The 17,821-nt window shown below is 46.3% G+C and overlaps 1 protein-coding gene across 2 annotated transcripts in view; it reads left to right on the top strand.

Annotated features, from left to right (window-relative positions):
- The window catches only part of TMEM267 (transmembrane protein 267), a 33,397-nt gene that overhangs the window by 3,718 nt on the left and 11,858 nt on the right, over positions 1-17,821 (top strand). The window contains exons 2-3 of one of the 2 annotated variants that reach the window (XM_040339060.1): positions 190-304; positions 5,728-6,100. In XM_040339060.1, the coding sequence (XP_040194994.1) occupies positions 5,789-6,100 (312 nt within the window). In that variant the 5' untranslated portion in view covers positions 190-304; positions 5,728-5,788. The remainder of the gene's footprint in view (positions 1-189; positions 305-5,727; positions 6,101-17,821) is intronic. The other variant, XM_040339051.1, reaches the window with a different exon arrangement.

The following is a 17,821-nucleotide window of genomic DNA, read 5'->3' as shown; positions in this document are numbered from 1 at the left end:
CACAATTGTCATTCAAAGTGCGACAGTGCTGAAAGCTGAAAATTGGTCTGGTCAGGAAGGGGGTTTAAGTGCCCAGTAAGCAAGTGGTTAAACCCCAACTGTGGAAAAATGAAAACTGCAAAGGTGAAATGCTCATTCAGGGGATAGGAAAAGCAGCTTTACTTACCTGATGCTCTGCTCCCCTGACAGACGGAAGCTTCAGCAGTGGATTCTTCACACCCAATGCAGGGCTATGAGCTTTGCGTTGGTCTTGATGTAGGGGTGAAGAGGCTGTGGGGGATGGTCTTGCAGTGCTGAGGATCAGGTAAGTAAAACTGCTTTCACCTCCATCTCCTAGATTGCGGCCTCCTCTAAATTGTGTTGGAAATGATGGTCACTGGCTAATATAGCCAGATTGTGAGAGAGGTGGATGTTTGAGTTTTAGGCCCCTTCCACACGGGGACGGATCTGCTTGCTGTGGTCCACCAGCTCAGAGGGAGATCTCTCCGTTGATCTCCGCTGGGCCGGTGTATGACATGTCCCTCTACGCTCACTGAGCAGGGAGGGGCTTGTCTGTCTCCTATGGAGAGATTGGCCGAAAATGGACAGCATGTCAGTTTTCATCAGATCTCACCCGATCAGATCCGCCATGGACGGATGGCGACGAATCACCATCCGCCTGCTTTTATCGGATGTCAGCGGACATGTCACCGCTGACATCTGATGCTCCATAGAGATGTATGGAGCGGCTGTTCAGGTCTGCTGAAAAAAATGACAGGCGGACCTGCACGGTCCAGCAGTGTGAAAGGGGCCATACTAGTATGCGTGAGATTTGGTACCAATGTTATATATACAGTTAGTGGGGTGGATTCAGGTAGGGGCGCGCACTACTACGGAGGCGCAGCGTACCGTTTTTACGATACGCCTCCGTAAATTACTTGAGCTACGCTCCATTCACAAAGCATTTGCTCCGTAATTTGCGGGGGCGTTGTGTAAAAGTGGCCGGTGTAAGTGCGCGTAATTTAAATGATCCCGTAGGGGGCGTGGATCATTTAAATTGGGCGCGTTCCCGCGCCGAACGTAGTGCGCATGCTCCGTCGGGAAACTTTCCCGACGTGCATTGCGGTAAATGACAATGCAAGGACGTCATTTGCTTCGACGGGAACGTAAATGGCGTCCGGCGCCATTCACGATCCACTTGCGCAAACGACGCAAATTCCAAAAAACGCGACGCGGGAACGACAACCATGCTTGGCATTGGCTGCGCCTCCTAATAGCAGGAGCAGCCTTACGACGGAAGCGTCGTAGGCAAACGACGTAAAACTCGAACGCCGGGAGCGCGTACATTTGTGAATCGGGGTGAGTATGCAATTTGCATACTCTACGCTGACCACTACGGGAACGCCACCTAGCGGCCAGCGTCAGAATGCAGCCTAAGATACGACGGCATAAGAGCCTTATGCCAGTCATATCTTAAGCTACAGTCGGCGTATCGAGCTTTCTGAATACAGAAAGTCGATACGCCGGGGCTACTTGGCAATTACGCTGCATATCTATGGATACGCAGGCGTAATTGCTACCTGAATCTACCCCAGTGTTTTTTGACCTTTTTCCATTTGGCTCCTTTTTTTTGCCTTTTTGCCTTTCTCTGGTTGAGCACAAATCTGTTTTTTATCTCTCTGTTGTAGTTATATGCATTTTAATTACTTTTAGCTCTTGCCTCTATTTATGGGCAATACTGGTTCAGTCCCCCGCCCTTCTTTTTCACTTTTACCTTATTTTGGATTTTGATAACATTTTAATTTTCATTTGAGGGGCAGAATGCTGAGGGTCCAATTGTCTCAGTTTGAGCTTATTCTTTAACATCTGATGAAATTCCTAACTGGACTATAACATTCCTTATGTTTGCCTGAAGCTCCACTTTAATGCAAGCAGGTTACGGTATATAACCAATGGCATACAAGAGTTTTCCTGAAGCAGAGAGGATTTACATTGGAGTCATACAATGAAAGGACAGACAGAGGCTGTAACACTAATTCCATTCTATACCAGGATAGGAGAAATGGCTGGGCGCAGAGCGCGATAAAGTAGAAGAAAACAAGGCAGTGTCTTCTGTCTCCAATTCAAGGTCATTAATGGGGGAAGAATGTAGGAATGATCAGTGGGCACCTGAGTCGCTGTGCGGCTAATTAAATGGAGTGCCGGAAATAGTGTTTTACAGCTGCACTGCCCTCATTTACCAGCTTGATCTATCCCTGCAGTGATTAATGGGTTTATACAGCCGCCCGCCGTATCCTGGGCAATGAATATTCATTTCTAGACTTCTAATGAGCAGAACTCCGCTCATCTTATATGCTAAATGATCCATTTTGTAGTTTGATGTTCTCTTCATTCTCCATCAAGCTGTGAGTTTCTAAAAGTATCATAAGAGCCTGTGTATCCTTCAGTGCTTACCGTACGTGGCACACCTTTCCGCAAAGCACTCTATATGTGCCGTTCTTAATCGCACGTCACAATGCACAGATGCTGTGTGCTACATTGTAGAAAATAACGTATCCATGTTTTGTGCATTCAACACATGAAAACCCATGCCTTGTAACCCTGGTAACAGATTTTATGGTGATGTCATGTATAGGAGACAACCTGGCCATTGAGAAAAAGCCCAGTCCCTCCTCTGTAACGTGCTCCTGTTCTCTGAGGTTCTATTCACTACATTGTGAATGGCACTCCAGTGTAATGTAAAGTGTACCTACACATGCTATATGCATTGTGGTGTACTGCATTGCTAAAAAATGATCACCTCCTTCTTTTTTTTTTTTAATCCATTTGTGGGTGTGTTGGCAGCTTGTTTATAATAGGCTGCTTTAACGGGCGTAATGGCATGTGTTAAAGCGGAGTTCCGGCCACAATTTCACTTTTTAAATATAAATACCCCTGTAATACACAAGCTTAATGTATTCTAGTAAAGTTAGTCTGTAAACTAAGGTCCGTTTTGTTAGGTTGTTACAGCATTTAGACACTTTATAAAATAGAAATTGACTGGGGCCATTTTAAGTGTGGGCATCATGAAGCCAGACTGTATGACTTCCTGGATTTCAGCCTTGCAGATCTCGCACATGCTCAGTGCTGCACAAGCAGTGTAATAGGTTTCAGCACCTGTACTGTCCAAGTCACATGATTCTTCGAGACTGGGAAGTTACACCCACTACATTCCCAGGAGTCTGTGCGGTGTAGGTTAGGAAGCTTAAGCACCTAGGTGCAGGAAGAGGGAAGATTAACTATTCTGCCTAGCAACAACACTGTAATAATAAAAAAATTTTTTTTATATATATATATATATTGTTTTTTTAACCTGTTCCAGTCACGTGATCTCTTCCTGTGCCAGGGAGCGCTCGACAATGGCTGAATTCCGAGAGCTGTAACGTCACCCATAGGTTCCCATGGCCCAGCAAGTGTCGGCACTCCCTCCTCTCCCCTGCTGCTGCCTGATGCAGGGGAGTTGGTGCTGCAGTTCACATTACTGGACCAGAGCAGGTTTAAAATTGGAAGTATGTATGTGTGTATACTTTTATTATACAGGATCTATATAGTGCCAACAGTTTGCACGGCTCTTTACAACATGGGGGCAGACAGTATAGTTTCAATACAGGAGCAATCAGAGGACCCTGCTTGTTGGAGCTTACAATCTCTATATAGAGATATTTGTATATATCTATATAAAAACAACTGTCCCTGCCCCTACCTATGACTGGTCTTCACAGACCAGTCATTTTTTTTTTTTTTTTTATTCTGCCCAGACATATTAACTTTTTGCTAAACTTGCAACACTCATTTTATTTATTTTTTTAAACTGAATGCAACTATTGGCTGTTCTATATTTCATAATCGTGCAGCTGCATAATAAGGGAAAACATTCTCAGGGGGATTGATTGTAAGTGGCAGTTTATTAATAAAGTTAATTACTGAAGCGCAGTAGTACTGTTGGGTGGATGCGTCCCTTGGTACATCTAATGAGATGCTTTTTGTTCTATTCAATTTGCTCTTTTGTTTTATTTTGGTTTAATGAAAAATTATAAGTGATTCTAAAATCAAAAGGTTTTTTACCTTTTTAATGCATTACCTGTCAGTGTCTATGGAGGCTCACAGCCCGGCTTAGGGTCCTTTCACACGTGCGGACCGTTCGTCCGTTTTTATATACGTCCGTTTACGGACTGCAATGCTTTCCAATGGGATAGCATACGTTGGCGGATGAGCATCCGCTAACGTCCGTTAACATCCGTCTCCGTTAAGCTCCGTTTTTTTGAACGGAAGAAAACCCTATTTTTCTTCCGTCAAAAAAAACGGATGTTAGCGGACGATCCGTTTAACATCCGATCCGCTAACATCTGTTTTTCATCAAAATATGTAATAAAAATAAAGTTCTAACAAAAAAAAAACGGATGAAAAACGGATTGACAACTGATGAAAAACGGATGAAAAAACGGATCAACTGATCTAAAAAACGGTCCGCACGTGTAAAAGGACCCTTAGGAGCATGACCAGGTCATGCTCCTAAGTGTCTGTCTCCTGGGTTCCTCAGTTCTCTGTGGTTCCTCCTGCTGACCTTCAAGTTGTTAATGAACCCTGTGATGACTGATGAGTGAAGAAAGATCAGAGGGAGGAATGAGTAAAGCTGAGTATACAAGGGCTAAAAATCGACCAGCTTCGAACGGTCATGCTGGAGAACCAGCATTCGATCAGCGCTTGTAGCCAATGTATTCTGGCAGGGGGGGGGGGGGAGACAAGGTTTATACTCGGCTTTAGCCTAGGTTCACACTGTTGCGGGGTTGAAATTGTTTCATTCCCACATGTCAGTCCGATTTCAGAGACACCTGTGCAGTTTCCTGCACAGATGTCTATTGAAATCGCACCTAAATCGCCAAAAGTAGTACATTTAATGACTTTTGGGAATCGGTACAGCGCCGCACAGTCGGCGTCGCACCGATTCTGACTGTTCCATTGCGGGCAATAGCCGCTGACTTTGCATGCGATTTGACATGTGAAATTGCATCAATGTGACCCAAGGCTCAGAGCTGTTAGGGACTTCTACAACTATGCCTGACTTTAAAACCATTACTAAAGTGACAGGATCCTTAAGTTTTCAATTCATGGAAACTAAAAATGTTAAACAAAAGTTTATGAAAGTACAGATGTATTATAAACATCTCTTTCCAATCTGTATTCTCCTGCAAAACTACGTCTTCATGTAAACCCCCCCAGAAGCCTGTTAAGTCAGCCATAGATGGTTTCAAATCTTAGCTGGTCCCTGCCGATCTGTCTGAGATTTGATCCCCTAGATCAGGCTGCTTGTACCCAAGTCCATCCATCGATCAACTTGGGTACAACCATCATGTTTTTTTGCCATTGGCTTGGCTAACAGCGGGATTCAATGTTATACAGAAGTTGATCAAAACTGGGCCGGTCCCCACTGAACTGGCCAAATTTCAATCCATCTAGGACTGGCTTTAGTGTGTCACTTGTTGTGAGTGTCAGGAACAAGTTGGCGACATGGCGGCTGGGGGCGAGCTGCGCATATTCAACACCCTGGAAATATCCTACTATCTGTGCAAGAGTGATGATCATCTGAATAGGAGATGATGCGGCTTTCATTTAAGTTCTTAAAATGTTTAACATAATGCAAGTACTCTGGAGATGCTTTTTTCTTTTTAAAGGATTGGAAATTTCTCATGTATTTTCTTTGTTTTGCAGAATGAATCGCTGTTGAGATGGGCTGGTGGCGACCCGGAGATTTAGTGCCTTCATCGTTGCAATGGCTTCAGAGGTGGAGAAGGCAGACGCCCTCCTCCAGACGTTCAGCACTGCCTCTGTAGTCTCCAGCTTAGGCCTGGGGATTTTCTGCTTTCTGGCAGACAAAGTGCAGCAAACCTCTTTAATCCAACAAAATGACTGGCTGAGAGCCACGTCTGACAATGCCACCCATGGGGTGATAGGCATGTGGTCATGGGCCATTGTGATTGGCCTCCGTAAGAGAAGTGACTTCTGTGAAGTTATTCTTGCCGGATTCTTTGCTTGCATCATCGACCTGGATCACTTCTTCCTGGCTGGGTCTCTGTCATTAAAGGTAGGTGATCCGTTTTTCATTTTTATTTGTTAAAGAAACAAAATGCCTTGAATCCAAAATAAAAGCATAAATGGTTTAGATGTTGTTTTACTCGTCTTCAAAGCCGGGCATACATGGATTAAAATGTGTCCAGTTCAGCAGGGACTGTTCCACTGATCGACTTCTGGTACAACTACCCCTGTCAGGTTTTTCCCAATCAATCAGTGTAGCCAGCTTTAATCGGCGAGTATGGGTATCGGTTTCGGTACCGGGAGCTTTTTCACGAGTACTCGGTATCAGCATATCCCTACCGCTGGCTACAGCCGGCAGCACTGATCAGTGTATTCTGATGGCGGAGAAATCTTTGTGTTTTCAGAAAACAATAACTCGGCAGAATGCTTCGTGCCCTGGGCACCCTTCTCAGTCTAATTCCAAATGCATACACCAATATGCAATGCATGCTTGCACCTTCAAGCCAGACCAATGTAAGTATGGAGTAAAGATCATACCTAGAGTCATAGGTGTGCGCAGCCTATTGCATTAGGGTGTGCACCCCAAAGCTCCAACACATATGGGTTTGACTTATTTACCGGGCTCTTCCCCGCTTTCCATCCTGAAACAATGGGAGAAAGGAGGAGCAAGGGAGCACATGGGGGACCCGGGCAACAGAAGGAAGAGGAACAGGGAAAGGAGGTGTGGCATATATTGGTACCGATCCCCTCCTGTGGCAGCTGACAAAAGGGAGAGGAGGAGAAGCCTACTTTTAGATGCTGCAGGAGGGAAATACAAATCAGTTCCACCAAATTCCACCCCCGCCGTCTCTCCTGTCCAGGTTCTGAGGACCAGCAGGGAAAGATTGCGGTTTACCTGTCACTTGCCCTCCATTGACAGAATGCCAACCCCAGGATTAGGGTGTGCCCAGGCACACCTGGCACACCCCTTGCGCACGCCTATGCCTAGAGTTCTGCTTTAATGCAGAATTCAAGAGCCATTCTGAGATGAGGGTTACGGTTTATGCTTCCGCTGGCAACCATTAATAGGGGAGAGAATAACTTTAGTTCTAAAACCTCAACCGCCCCCCCCACCCCCGGTCAGTTTTCAGACGCACCTGAGAAATGATCCAACGGTGTGGCCAGCTGGTCACAGAGGCTACCAGAGACCAGATTGTCTCTGATCGCCTCTATGGCCTTGGAGGCATAGAGCGTTGTCATGTTGTTGCTTCCAGGCTAGGGTGAAAGTAAACGGGTGTTTTTTTGTTTTTTATCGTTTTGCTAAAGAAGAGATTCTGGGTCTTTTTGACTTTAGATCTCTCCATAAAGAGGACCTGTCATCCTTATTTATATTAAAAGTAATACAATGAGATGTAATACTCCTTGCAATAGGAATAAGTGATTTAAAAAAATTAAATAAAGGGACAGCGTAAAAAAGTGCCCCAAGCTGTATGTACTCGCGCCCAGAAGCATACGCAAGTCTCGCACGCATATGTAAACTGTGCTTGCAACACACGTGGGGTATCCCTGCGAACGTTGGAGCGAGGGCAATAATTCTAGTGCTAGACCTCTTCTGTAACACTAAACATGTAACCTGCAAAAGTGTCGCCTATGGAGATTTTTAAGTACCATACTTTGTCCCCATTCCACGAGCGTGCGCAGTTTTAAAGTGTGACCTGTTGGGTATCTATTTACTCGGCGTCACAATATCTTTTACGGAAAAATTGGTGTGTGCACCTAATACCGCGTGACAAACAATTTCAACGAGCGCCATTTTTTTCCCTAGAGTCCCTGCTAAAAATGTTTTGGAGGTTATAAGTAATTTTTCAGGCAATAAATACAGATTCTTGTAAACAGTGCCAGAAAAGGCCTGGTCTTCAAGTGATTGTAATGGGAGTATTGTATCCTATGCTGATTATCCTGTGCTGTATACAGCACTCTTATATTATTATTGTGAAGAGGCTGGGAGAGTTTAGAATGTGATGTTCAAGCTGGAAGCCGTTATCATTTCTTGCATTAGTTTTCCTGTATGTGATTACTGCTGCTTGGCCTGCCAAGGTGAAACATCTGCATGCAGTATAATGAGGAGTCTGCTGGGAGAAAGCTTCGGGACTCAGTGATTGGGATCTGCGGGATTCAATCAGATAAACGATTCGCTCTGCTTGTGACATTCAATGCTACATATGAAGATTACGAGCAACGTTGGGGAAGCAGCGGTGTAGTGGGAGGAGGAGATGAAAATAGATAAATGACGAGCGGAAAACAGATTGACATAATAATTTCTATGTTGGCTGGTAGTCTCTAACGAGCAGAGCTCTCCGATTCCTATTGTAATTCTACTGTCTGCTCTAATGTTGTCAAGGGCTCTGTAAACTGTTGGCGCTATATGAATCCTGTATTATAATAATACTCCGTTTTACACATCTTCACACTAGGTAAGTTTTGCCAGTATCCTAGCATACATAGCCCTCACTCCCTAGTTCACGCCCACCCTTCCTGGAATCCATCTGCCCTTAACTCGGGCATGGTGGCAGGAGGGTGCACTTAGGTGAAGAAAGCCGTCCTCCAGGTCAAAAGAAGAAAATGACTCCTGGGATGCAAGACGTCATTTTGGCCTAGGCCAGAAAAAGGTTGAAACAAGTAAATACAATATAACTTCCTATCTATTTAGTGAGGCTAGCAGCATAAGGATTAAAGGGGTTGTAAAGGAATTTTTCTCTAGTCGTCTTCCAGGACAGCCTCTTGAGACCTTGGGCTCCTCCCTCCGGGACAGGAAACACGTACACCCTTTTCTTTAAAGGGCGGTCCTCTAGATCTCCTCCTCAGTTATTGTGTTTCCTGCCAGAAGGGAAGGAGCACGTTTTTTAAGGGACTTTTAAAAATGCTGGATTCCCTCTCTGCCTGGTACCCCTCTGCTCCTGCTAGGAAGAGAAAGGTCACCGTTTTTCACTGCTGTCTAAAGCTCAGAGAGAGTGGGAACCCTTGATGTCGGCATCCCCCCCGCAGTACCCAGTACCTGTTGCGTTGGTCTTCTTCTCAGAGCACAGCGCGGTACATCAGCTATGGCGGCGGCGAGAGACGCTGGCTGGCCATGCCGCTCTGCACTGCAGATCCTCTTCCGGAGCGGCGCTGAGGGGCGGGACGGATGCGTTCCACAAGGCGGAAGTGCGTCACCGGAACGGCGTCATCAAGGGGCGCCGTCGAAACCTAGTCCCATTCGACTTAGGCGCGGCAGTGGAAGGAAGGCACACGGAGCGGTGTGTTCCATACGCAGCCGGGCTGTTTAAGGACACAGGACCGATGGAGGAAGCGAGGCAGGCCACAGACTCCGGGTCCACCGGCTCCGGCGTCTCCCAGGTAAGGGGGGCTAGGCTGACTCTTCACTTACCTTGGGGGACATGGTCTAAATTATCTCAGGACCTTTTCTCCCTCCCTGGGCAGGGCCTGTGGTGGAGGGCTCCCCAGCACTTACCTTTTCTGGCACACGGTGTGGTTGTCAGGGGGCATTGTCTTTTATACTAAAACATGGTGTTTGTGTTTGATTTTAGGTCAAATCTCAGGACAAAACGCCAGTACAAGCCCCTAAAAGAAAGTGCGCTGTATGTGGGGAAAAATTGGGTTCCAGCTGGAAAAAGCCTCTATGTGTAGAGTGCATCTCCAGTCTGGTCAAAGATGACTCTGTGGCAGAATGCCAAAAAGTCTTATCATCTGTAAAAGATGAGCTAGCATCCACTTTCAAATCTTTCCGGGGAATGATGGATAGGATGCAGATGCCGTCCCCGGTATATAGGACCCCTAGTGCCCCGTCCTTGGCAACTCCGGTCGAAGGGGATGAGCATGAGGAGGAGGAAGCAGGAGGGTCCACTCGGTCCCAGGCTTCCTCTCAGGTAGATTCAGCTTCTGGCTCTGAGCTAGAAGAAGAAGACTCTTCCAGGGGGACTAGATATAGACTGTCTCTAGAAGATGTGGGAGACTTGCTTAAGGCAATATATGAAACCCTAGAGATCCGAGAGGAACAGGTCCAGCTATCTAAGCACGACCAACTTTATCAAGGTAGTGCTGTAAAGACCAGGTGTTTTCCTGTTCATAAGTCGTTGGTGGAAACGATCTTGTTGGAGTGGGAGCAACCAGAAAAAATACCTTTTTTTGCAGGGAACCTAAAGCGTAGATTTCCTTTTGAGGAAGATACAACGCTCCCATGGAACAAAGTTCCAAAGCTAGATGCACCTCTGGCCAGGGTATCAAAAAGAACTGACCTGGCCTTCGATGACCTTGGATCACTTAAAGATCCGATGGATAAAAGGGGTGACATCATTTTAAAAAGGGCATGGGATGCTTCCACTATTGCACTTAAACCAGCGTTGGCGGCTACCTGCGTAGCCAGGAACTTGGAGTGTTGGCTCAATCAACTCCAAGCGCATATCACTGCTGGTACATCCAGGCAGCAGATCTTAAAATCTTTCCCGTTGCTCTTGAAGGCGGCTGGCTTCCTAGCCGATGCTTCCTCAGAATCGGTGAAGCTTGCAGCCAGATCCGCAGCGTTGGTCAACGCAGCCAGAAGGTCGGTCTGGTTAAAGACATGGACGGGTGACGCCGCATCAAAGTTAAAACTCTGCGGCTTACCTTTTTCTGGCGATCACTTATTTGGTCCGGGTCTCCAGGAGGCACTAGAAAGGACACAAGATAAAAAGAAAGCCTTCCCGGAAAGAAAAAAGAAAGAAAATAAATGCTTTTTTCGAGGGTTTAGGCAAAACCAGAAAGACCGGGATTCACATCCTAAAAAACATTGGTCGGGCCAAAAGGGACGTGGAAGAGGAGGAATCTTGTTTAACCCTCCTCAGGTTCCCCCCAAAACCCAGTGACACTCAGGTCCCTGTGGGAGGAAGATTGGGGGAGTTCCTCTCACAATGGACAGAATTAACAGTCAGTCCGTTTGTACACGACCTCATAGAAAACGGCTACAGGCTGGAATTCTCAGTTCCCCCTCCCCCAATATTTTTGGTCACTCAACCTCCCAGAGACCGGGAGAAGGCAGAGGCCCTGGGTCTCCTTTTAGGGGACCTGTTGGATCAGAGGGTTCTGTCGGAAGTTCCCCAGGAGGAGGAAGGTCAGGGGGTGTATTCACATGTCTTCGTGGTGAAAAAGCCCTCAGGAAAGTACAGACTGATTTTAAACCTTCGTCCCCTCAACAAGTGGGTCCGGTACAAACGGTTCAGAATGGAATCGATATTTTCAGTCACCAGTCTGATCTTCCCAAAGTGTTATATGGCCACCGTGGACTTACGGGACGCATATTTACACATTCCGATCCGTCAGGAATGCCAAAAATTCCTGCGTCTAGCGGTAAGACTGGGTTCTGCTACCAAACATCTGCAATTCAGGGCCCTCCCCTTTGGCCTGTCTTCCTCGCCAAGGATTTTTACCAAAGTCCTAGCAGAAGCCCTGGCACCACTGAGACTCCAAGGAGTAACAATAGTGCCTTACCTAGACGATCTGTTGTTCATAGCCCCGTCTGGTCATCAGTTAGAGAGCGACCTGAAGGTAGCCCTGTCTTTCCTGCGTTCCCTGGGTTGGCTGGTCAACGAAGAAAAATCGCAGATGATACCATCACAGGAGGTGATGTACCTGGGATACAGAATATCCTCAGTAGAAAAGAAGATTTTCCTTCCCCAGGAAAAAATTCTCAAACTGGATCAGGCGGTTGCTTTCCTCCAGACGAATCAGGAGATCAGCATAAGGCAAGTTATGCGAGTTCTGGGTCTGATGGCGGCCTGTTTTCCGGCGGTACCCTGGGCCAGATTTCATTCGCGTCCTCTCCAGGCACATATGCTCAAACTTTGGAGTAGCAGGAAGGAGGATTTGGACCTCACAATACCTATCCCAAAGAGCATTCAAAGAAACCTATGGTGGTGGAGAGCCAGAGAAAACCTGGACAAGGGTCTTCTCTGGGATCCGCCAGTGGCTCTGGTAATGACCACCGATGCCAGCAGGGGGGGTTGGGGAGCCCACCTGGGAGAAGTTTGGACCCAGGGTCAGTGGTCGTCCTCGGAGGTTCTTCGGTCATCAAACCTAAAAAAGAACTGTTAGCACTTGAAGCCCTGAATGGCTTTTAGAACGGCTATCTAGTGGGTCAGCATCTACAAATCAGGACGGACAACGCTGCCACAGTAGCTTATATAAACAAGCAAGGAGGCACAAGGAGCCCAGCCCTCCAGGCAACAGCTACACAGATCTTGATCTGGGCAGAGAAAAATCTGGTACACCTTTCAGCTGTCCACTTAAAGGGCTCACTGAATACCCTGGCAGATTTCCTCAGCAGACAGGTAGTATGTCAGGACGAGTGGTCTCTAGACCAGGAGACTTTCTACCAGATAGTCTCACTCTGGGGACTACCAGAGGTGGACCTGTTCGCAGCAGAGGAGAACAGGAAGGTTACAACATATTTTTCCATTCACCCACAAGACAAAGCGAAAGGAATAGATGCCTTCTCACATCCTTGGCATTTCAGCCTGGCATACGCATTCCCTCCAGTGAGGTTGATTCCCAGGGTAATTCAAAAATTTCTCAGGGAACCCGCGGATCTGATTCTGATCACGCCTTTCTGGCCCAAGAGGCCATGGTTCGCCAGCCTGTGGAGGCTGGCCCTGTATCCACCTTGGACACTTCCAGAGAAAGTAGATCTACTGTCTATAGGTCCAGTCCTTCATCCTCAGATAAAGAACCTGAAACTAACTGCCTGGTTTCTGAAGAGCAACTATTGAAAGCACGGGGTTTTTCGGATAAAGTGGTCACGACTCTCTTAGGGTGTCGCAAACCTGTAACTAGAGCAATATACTCTAAGGTGTGGAAAAAATTCAATTCCTGGAAGATACAACAAGGAATGAATCATTCTGGCATCCCAGTAGTGCTAGAATTTTTGCAGGCAGGTGCGGACTTAGGCTTATCAGTCAGCACTCTCAAAGTACAGGCGGCTGCCTTAAGTATTTTTTTGGATGTACCTCTTCAACAGGATCGCTTCGTCAAAAACTTTTTCAAAAGTCTGACAAGATCTAATCCAACTAGGATTGGAGCCTGTCCCTCTTGGGATCTGTCCTTGGTACTAAAGGCTCTTACTAACAAACCATTTGAACCGCTGGAAGAGTCTTCTCTGAAACATGTTACCCTTAAAACAGTCTTTCTAGTGGCCATAGCCTCAGCCAGGAGAGTCAGCGATCTTCAGGCCCTCTCTATTAGGGAACCCTTCCTATCTGTATTTGACGATAGGATAATTCTTAGGACGGATCCTAGCTTCCTACCCAAGGTAGCCTCTACCTTTCATAGGACTCAGGACATTGTCCTACCAACCCTGCTTTCCTCTTCAGAAAATGATGAAGGGGAATTTTTGTCCTTATTGGATGTTAAAAGAAGTCTTTTATTTTACTTAGTCTAAATTCCTTTGTGACTTCTATGTGACTCACTTTTTGTTAACTTCTCAGGTGCCCGCAAGGGTCACAGAACATCAAAATCCTCTATTGCCAGATGGCTCAGGATGTTGATTGTAGAAGCCTATACGTTAGGGGGTAGGGAACCACCTACAGTTAAAGCACATTCTACTCGGGCAGTGGCGGTTTCCTGGGCAGAAAGAGCAGGAGCGTCCCCGGAAGAGATCTGTAAGGCGGCAGCCTGGACATCTTACTCAACCTTTGCAAGACACTACCGGTTGGACCTGCTGTCAGACAAGGATCAGGCCTTCGGACGAAGGGTCCTCCAGACAGTAGTCCCACCCTAAAAACCAGTAAGTTCTTGCTTATCATCTCAAGAGGCTGTCCTGGAAGACGACTAGAGAAAGACCGGAGTTAGGCTTACCGGTAACTCTGTTTCTAGGAGTCTTCCAGGACAGCCGGAGTTTTTCCCACCCGGTGTCTGTTAAGGAACTGTAATTGTGGTGAAGATATAAAATGATCTAACGATGTGTAGACTATGTCTTTCAGGATCTTCTGGTATTTCTCGGGCAAACTGAGGAGGAGATCTAGAGGACCGCCCTTTAAAGAAAAGGGTGTACGTGTTTCCTGTCCCGGAGGGAGGAGCCCAAGGTCTCAAGAGGCTGTCCTGGAAGACTCCTAGAAACAGAGTTACCGGTAAGCCTAACTCCGGTCTTTTTTTTTCATAATAAGCATCCTTTACCTGCAGACATTCCTCTTTTCACTTCCTCATTGTTTGTTTTTGCTCAGAAGTTGCTCTATTTCTTCTCTGTTCTGTTCACTTCCTGCTTGTCTGATTTTACTGACCACCATGATGGGAGGCTTTACTGCGGTGGTCAGTAACGTGCTCGCCCCCTCCTGGAACTATATCTGTGCGGCAGGACGCTCTCTACGTGTTAGAGACCTCAAGGAGGTGTGAATTACTGGGAGTGCTGCAATTCATACTGGGAAATGTAGTTCTTACATGAACGAACGCCGCAAACCAGGAAGTGAATGAGAGAACAGAAACTAGAACGCCGGAGGTGATATAGATGAAGGAATTTAATAGGCATTTACTCGTTTTTTAACAGAATCATTACACTATTCTGTCTGTCTACCTTGCAGACATTAATTTTAGGCAAAACATTTTTTTTTTCCTTTAGTGACCCTTTAATATTTAATGTTTATTGACAGTTTAGTTGCACTTTAAATTGGGAGAAATCCGTTTTTTTTTTCTTTTCTGCCAAGGCTAGGACAAGCACAGCGCAGAGTATCTCTCTGGAAAATACAAGATGGTGTTTTTCTGTCTTTACAGAGAATCTCTCTGCCCGCCCATTGCAGGGCTAGCAGAAGTAGGCAAGAACCTTGGTCAATTCCTTGGTTTATGATACAATACCTGTATGGAATGTTACAAAAGTATTGTATCTATGCGGATTATCCTGTGCCAAATTAGCGGAACCCTCCTGCTGCTTCTAACCGTGAACCAGCAGCTCATAAGCTGCTCTGATCACTTTTACCAGAAAGAGCAGTGGCTGCTGGGAATTGTAATACTAGGGTGATGGCATTTAGCTGCAGCCAAAACAATGACGTATTTTCCCAGTTAGGCAAGTGGATACCGTAATAATGGGTGAGTGTCATTAGGTGTACTGTGAGCCCTGGCCAACAGTACAGCCTGGAGTCATGTGAAGTGGGTTGAATGATGCTGGGCACCATTCATTGCAGATGTGGGCTGGTGCTGAATAGCAAACTGGTGAGTCAGGGGGAACAAGGGGTTCATTAGTTGGGCTTTAAAGCGCTAGTAAGCACCACTTGGTGACTTGTACCTACGGGTAAGCTTATAATCAAGCTTACTTGTAGGTACAAGGAATCTTCTCCTAAACGTGCCCCATTTGGGAGATATTCACTATTGCTGCAGCTGGTGACATCAATGGCGCATGGGCACTGCACCCCGAAAGGGTGGCGTACTGAGTAAACTTGCACATGCGTGGGAGTGACTTCATCACGACTTTGCCATTTAAACGGACGGAGCCTGTAAACCTTGAAGGAATCCCAGATAAGGGAAGCACTGTCGGCAGCGTGCCACTGGAGCGATCTGTTTTAAGGTAAGTATTGGGGTTGCACCTATATCATATCATATCATATTTTATTTACTTAACCAGCGAGTACAAGTACTGACACTTTCGGTCAAGTACACGCTTGTAAGAATGAGCTCCGGCATGTTCGCACAGCCCACGTGCAGAGCCCGCCAGCAAGTCGGCATGGCGCTGCTCTAATCGCAAGCAGTGAGTCATTGTCCCGAATCCGATGCATGGCTGCGGAGATCGGGAAATGTCTCACTGCCTGTGATTTGTACAGCGCAGTGCTGACTTCCTGGCGGGACCTGCACGTGGGCTGTGTGAACACGCCGGAGCTTATCCTTACTCGCCTGTACCAATACCTTTTGCAGTGTTATTTGAGCCCATACAAAATGAATGGGCTCAAATCGCACTTCAAAGAATCGCATGCAATTTGAATAGTAATGCGGTGCGATTCCTGTCTGTATCAGTATTGGGACACCTGCCTATACATGCACATGAACTTAAATGGCATCCTAGTCTTAGTCTGTAGGGTTCAATATTGAGTTGGCCCACTCTTTGCAGCTATAACATCTTCAACTCTTCTGGGAAGGCTGTCCACAAGGTTTAGGAGTGTCTATGGGAATGTTTGACCATTCTTCCAGAAGCACATTTGTGAGGTCAGGCACTGATGTTGGACAAGAAGGCCTGGCTCGCAGTGTCCGCTCAAATTTATCCAAAAAGTGTTCTATCGGGTTGAAGTCAGGACTCTGTCCGGACCTGTCGACTTCCTCCACCCGAAACTCACTCATCCATGTCTTTTATAGTTCCAGTGAAGGGAACTCTTAAGGCGTCAGCATACCAAGACATTTTCTACAATTTCATGCCCCCCCCAACTTTGTGGGAACAGTCGGCATGGCTCCTTCCTGTTCCAACGTGACTATGAACCTTGCTTTGTGCACTGGTGCACAAAGACATTGATGAGTAAGTTTGGGGTGGAGGAACTTGACTGGCCTGCACAGAGTCCTGTCCTCGACCCGATAGAACACCTTTGGGATGAATTAGAGCGGAGACTGCGAGCCAGGCCTTCTCGTCCAATATCAGTGCCTGACCTCACAAATACGCTTCTGGAAGAATGGTCAAACATTCCCATAGACACTCCTAAACCTTGTGGACAGCCTTCCCAGAAGAGTTGAAGCTGTTATAGCTGCAAAGGGTGGGCCAGTACAATATTGAACCCTACGGACTAAGACTGGGATGCCAGTAAAGGCAGGTGTCCCAATACTTTTGGTAATATAGTGTAGGTTCAACCGTGGACAAGAGAAGGTGTAGCATGGTCCGGGGCCTGTGCCATCTCTCCCTGAGGGCAGGTGTGGAGACTGAGAGAAAGGCAGTACAACAAAAGAAAATTCCAGTAACCAAATTAAAAATAAAAATTATAACCAAACAAAAGCAATCCGACTGGTAAGAAAATGCCCCCCGCACCTGACGAGGTGCATACATCTGGGCATAGGTTTAGTCCAAAAATGGATGAGTACTAAAAGTATAATCTCTGCATACCACCAAGATCTATCAAATCCACAAAGGAGGAAGTTTGGATATAAAATAATAACTCCTAAAACGCCAGCAATATACAATGAAATATAATGGGGCCAAAAACCAGCACGTGGGAAAAGCAATTGCGGGCAACTAAGTGTTGTTCAATCAAAGATGGCCAAGCACTGGCGTCACAAGTGCAGCAAGGGCAAACTCTATTCCTGTGCTATCAGCCAATCACAACCCCTTGTACATACAGAATGATCATTGTGTGTTTTTTTTTTTTTTTTTGTTCTTGCAATTTTTTGTTCTCCGTTTTTTACAATTTCAGAATGATGGAGTAGCCTACTCCACAAAAGAATACAGCACATTCTTACTAAGATATTCATGTTATATGAACTTGCCGGCCACTTTATTAGGTAAACCTATTCAATTGCTTCGTAACACAAATTGCTAATCACATGGCAATAAGGCATCTAGACGTGGTGAAGACAACTTGCTAAATTTAAAACCGAGCATCAGAATGGGGAAGAAAGGATTTAAGGGCCAGATTCACATAGAACTGCGGCGGCGTAACGTATCGTAGATACGTTACACCGCTGCAAGTTTTCATCGCAAGTGCCTGATTCACAAAGCACTTGCGATGAAAACTACGCCGGCGGCCTCCGGGGCAAGGCGGGCCAATTCAAATGGGCGTGTGCCATTTAAATTAGGCGCGCTCCC

The sequence above is a fragment of the Rana temporaria genome, chromosome 1 (assembly GCF_905171775.1).
Source record: "Rana temporaria chromosome 1, aRanTem1.1, whole genome shotgun sequence".
Taxonomy (NCBI): domain Eukaryota; kingdom Metazoa; phylum Chordata; class Amphibia; order Anura; family Ranidae; genus Rana; species Rana temporaria.
Note: the sequence above shows the minus strand (reverse complement) of the source record. Positions and strands in the feature narration are given on the sequence as shown.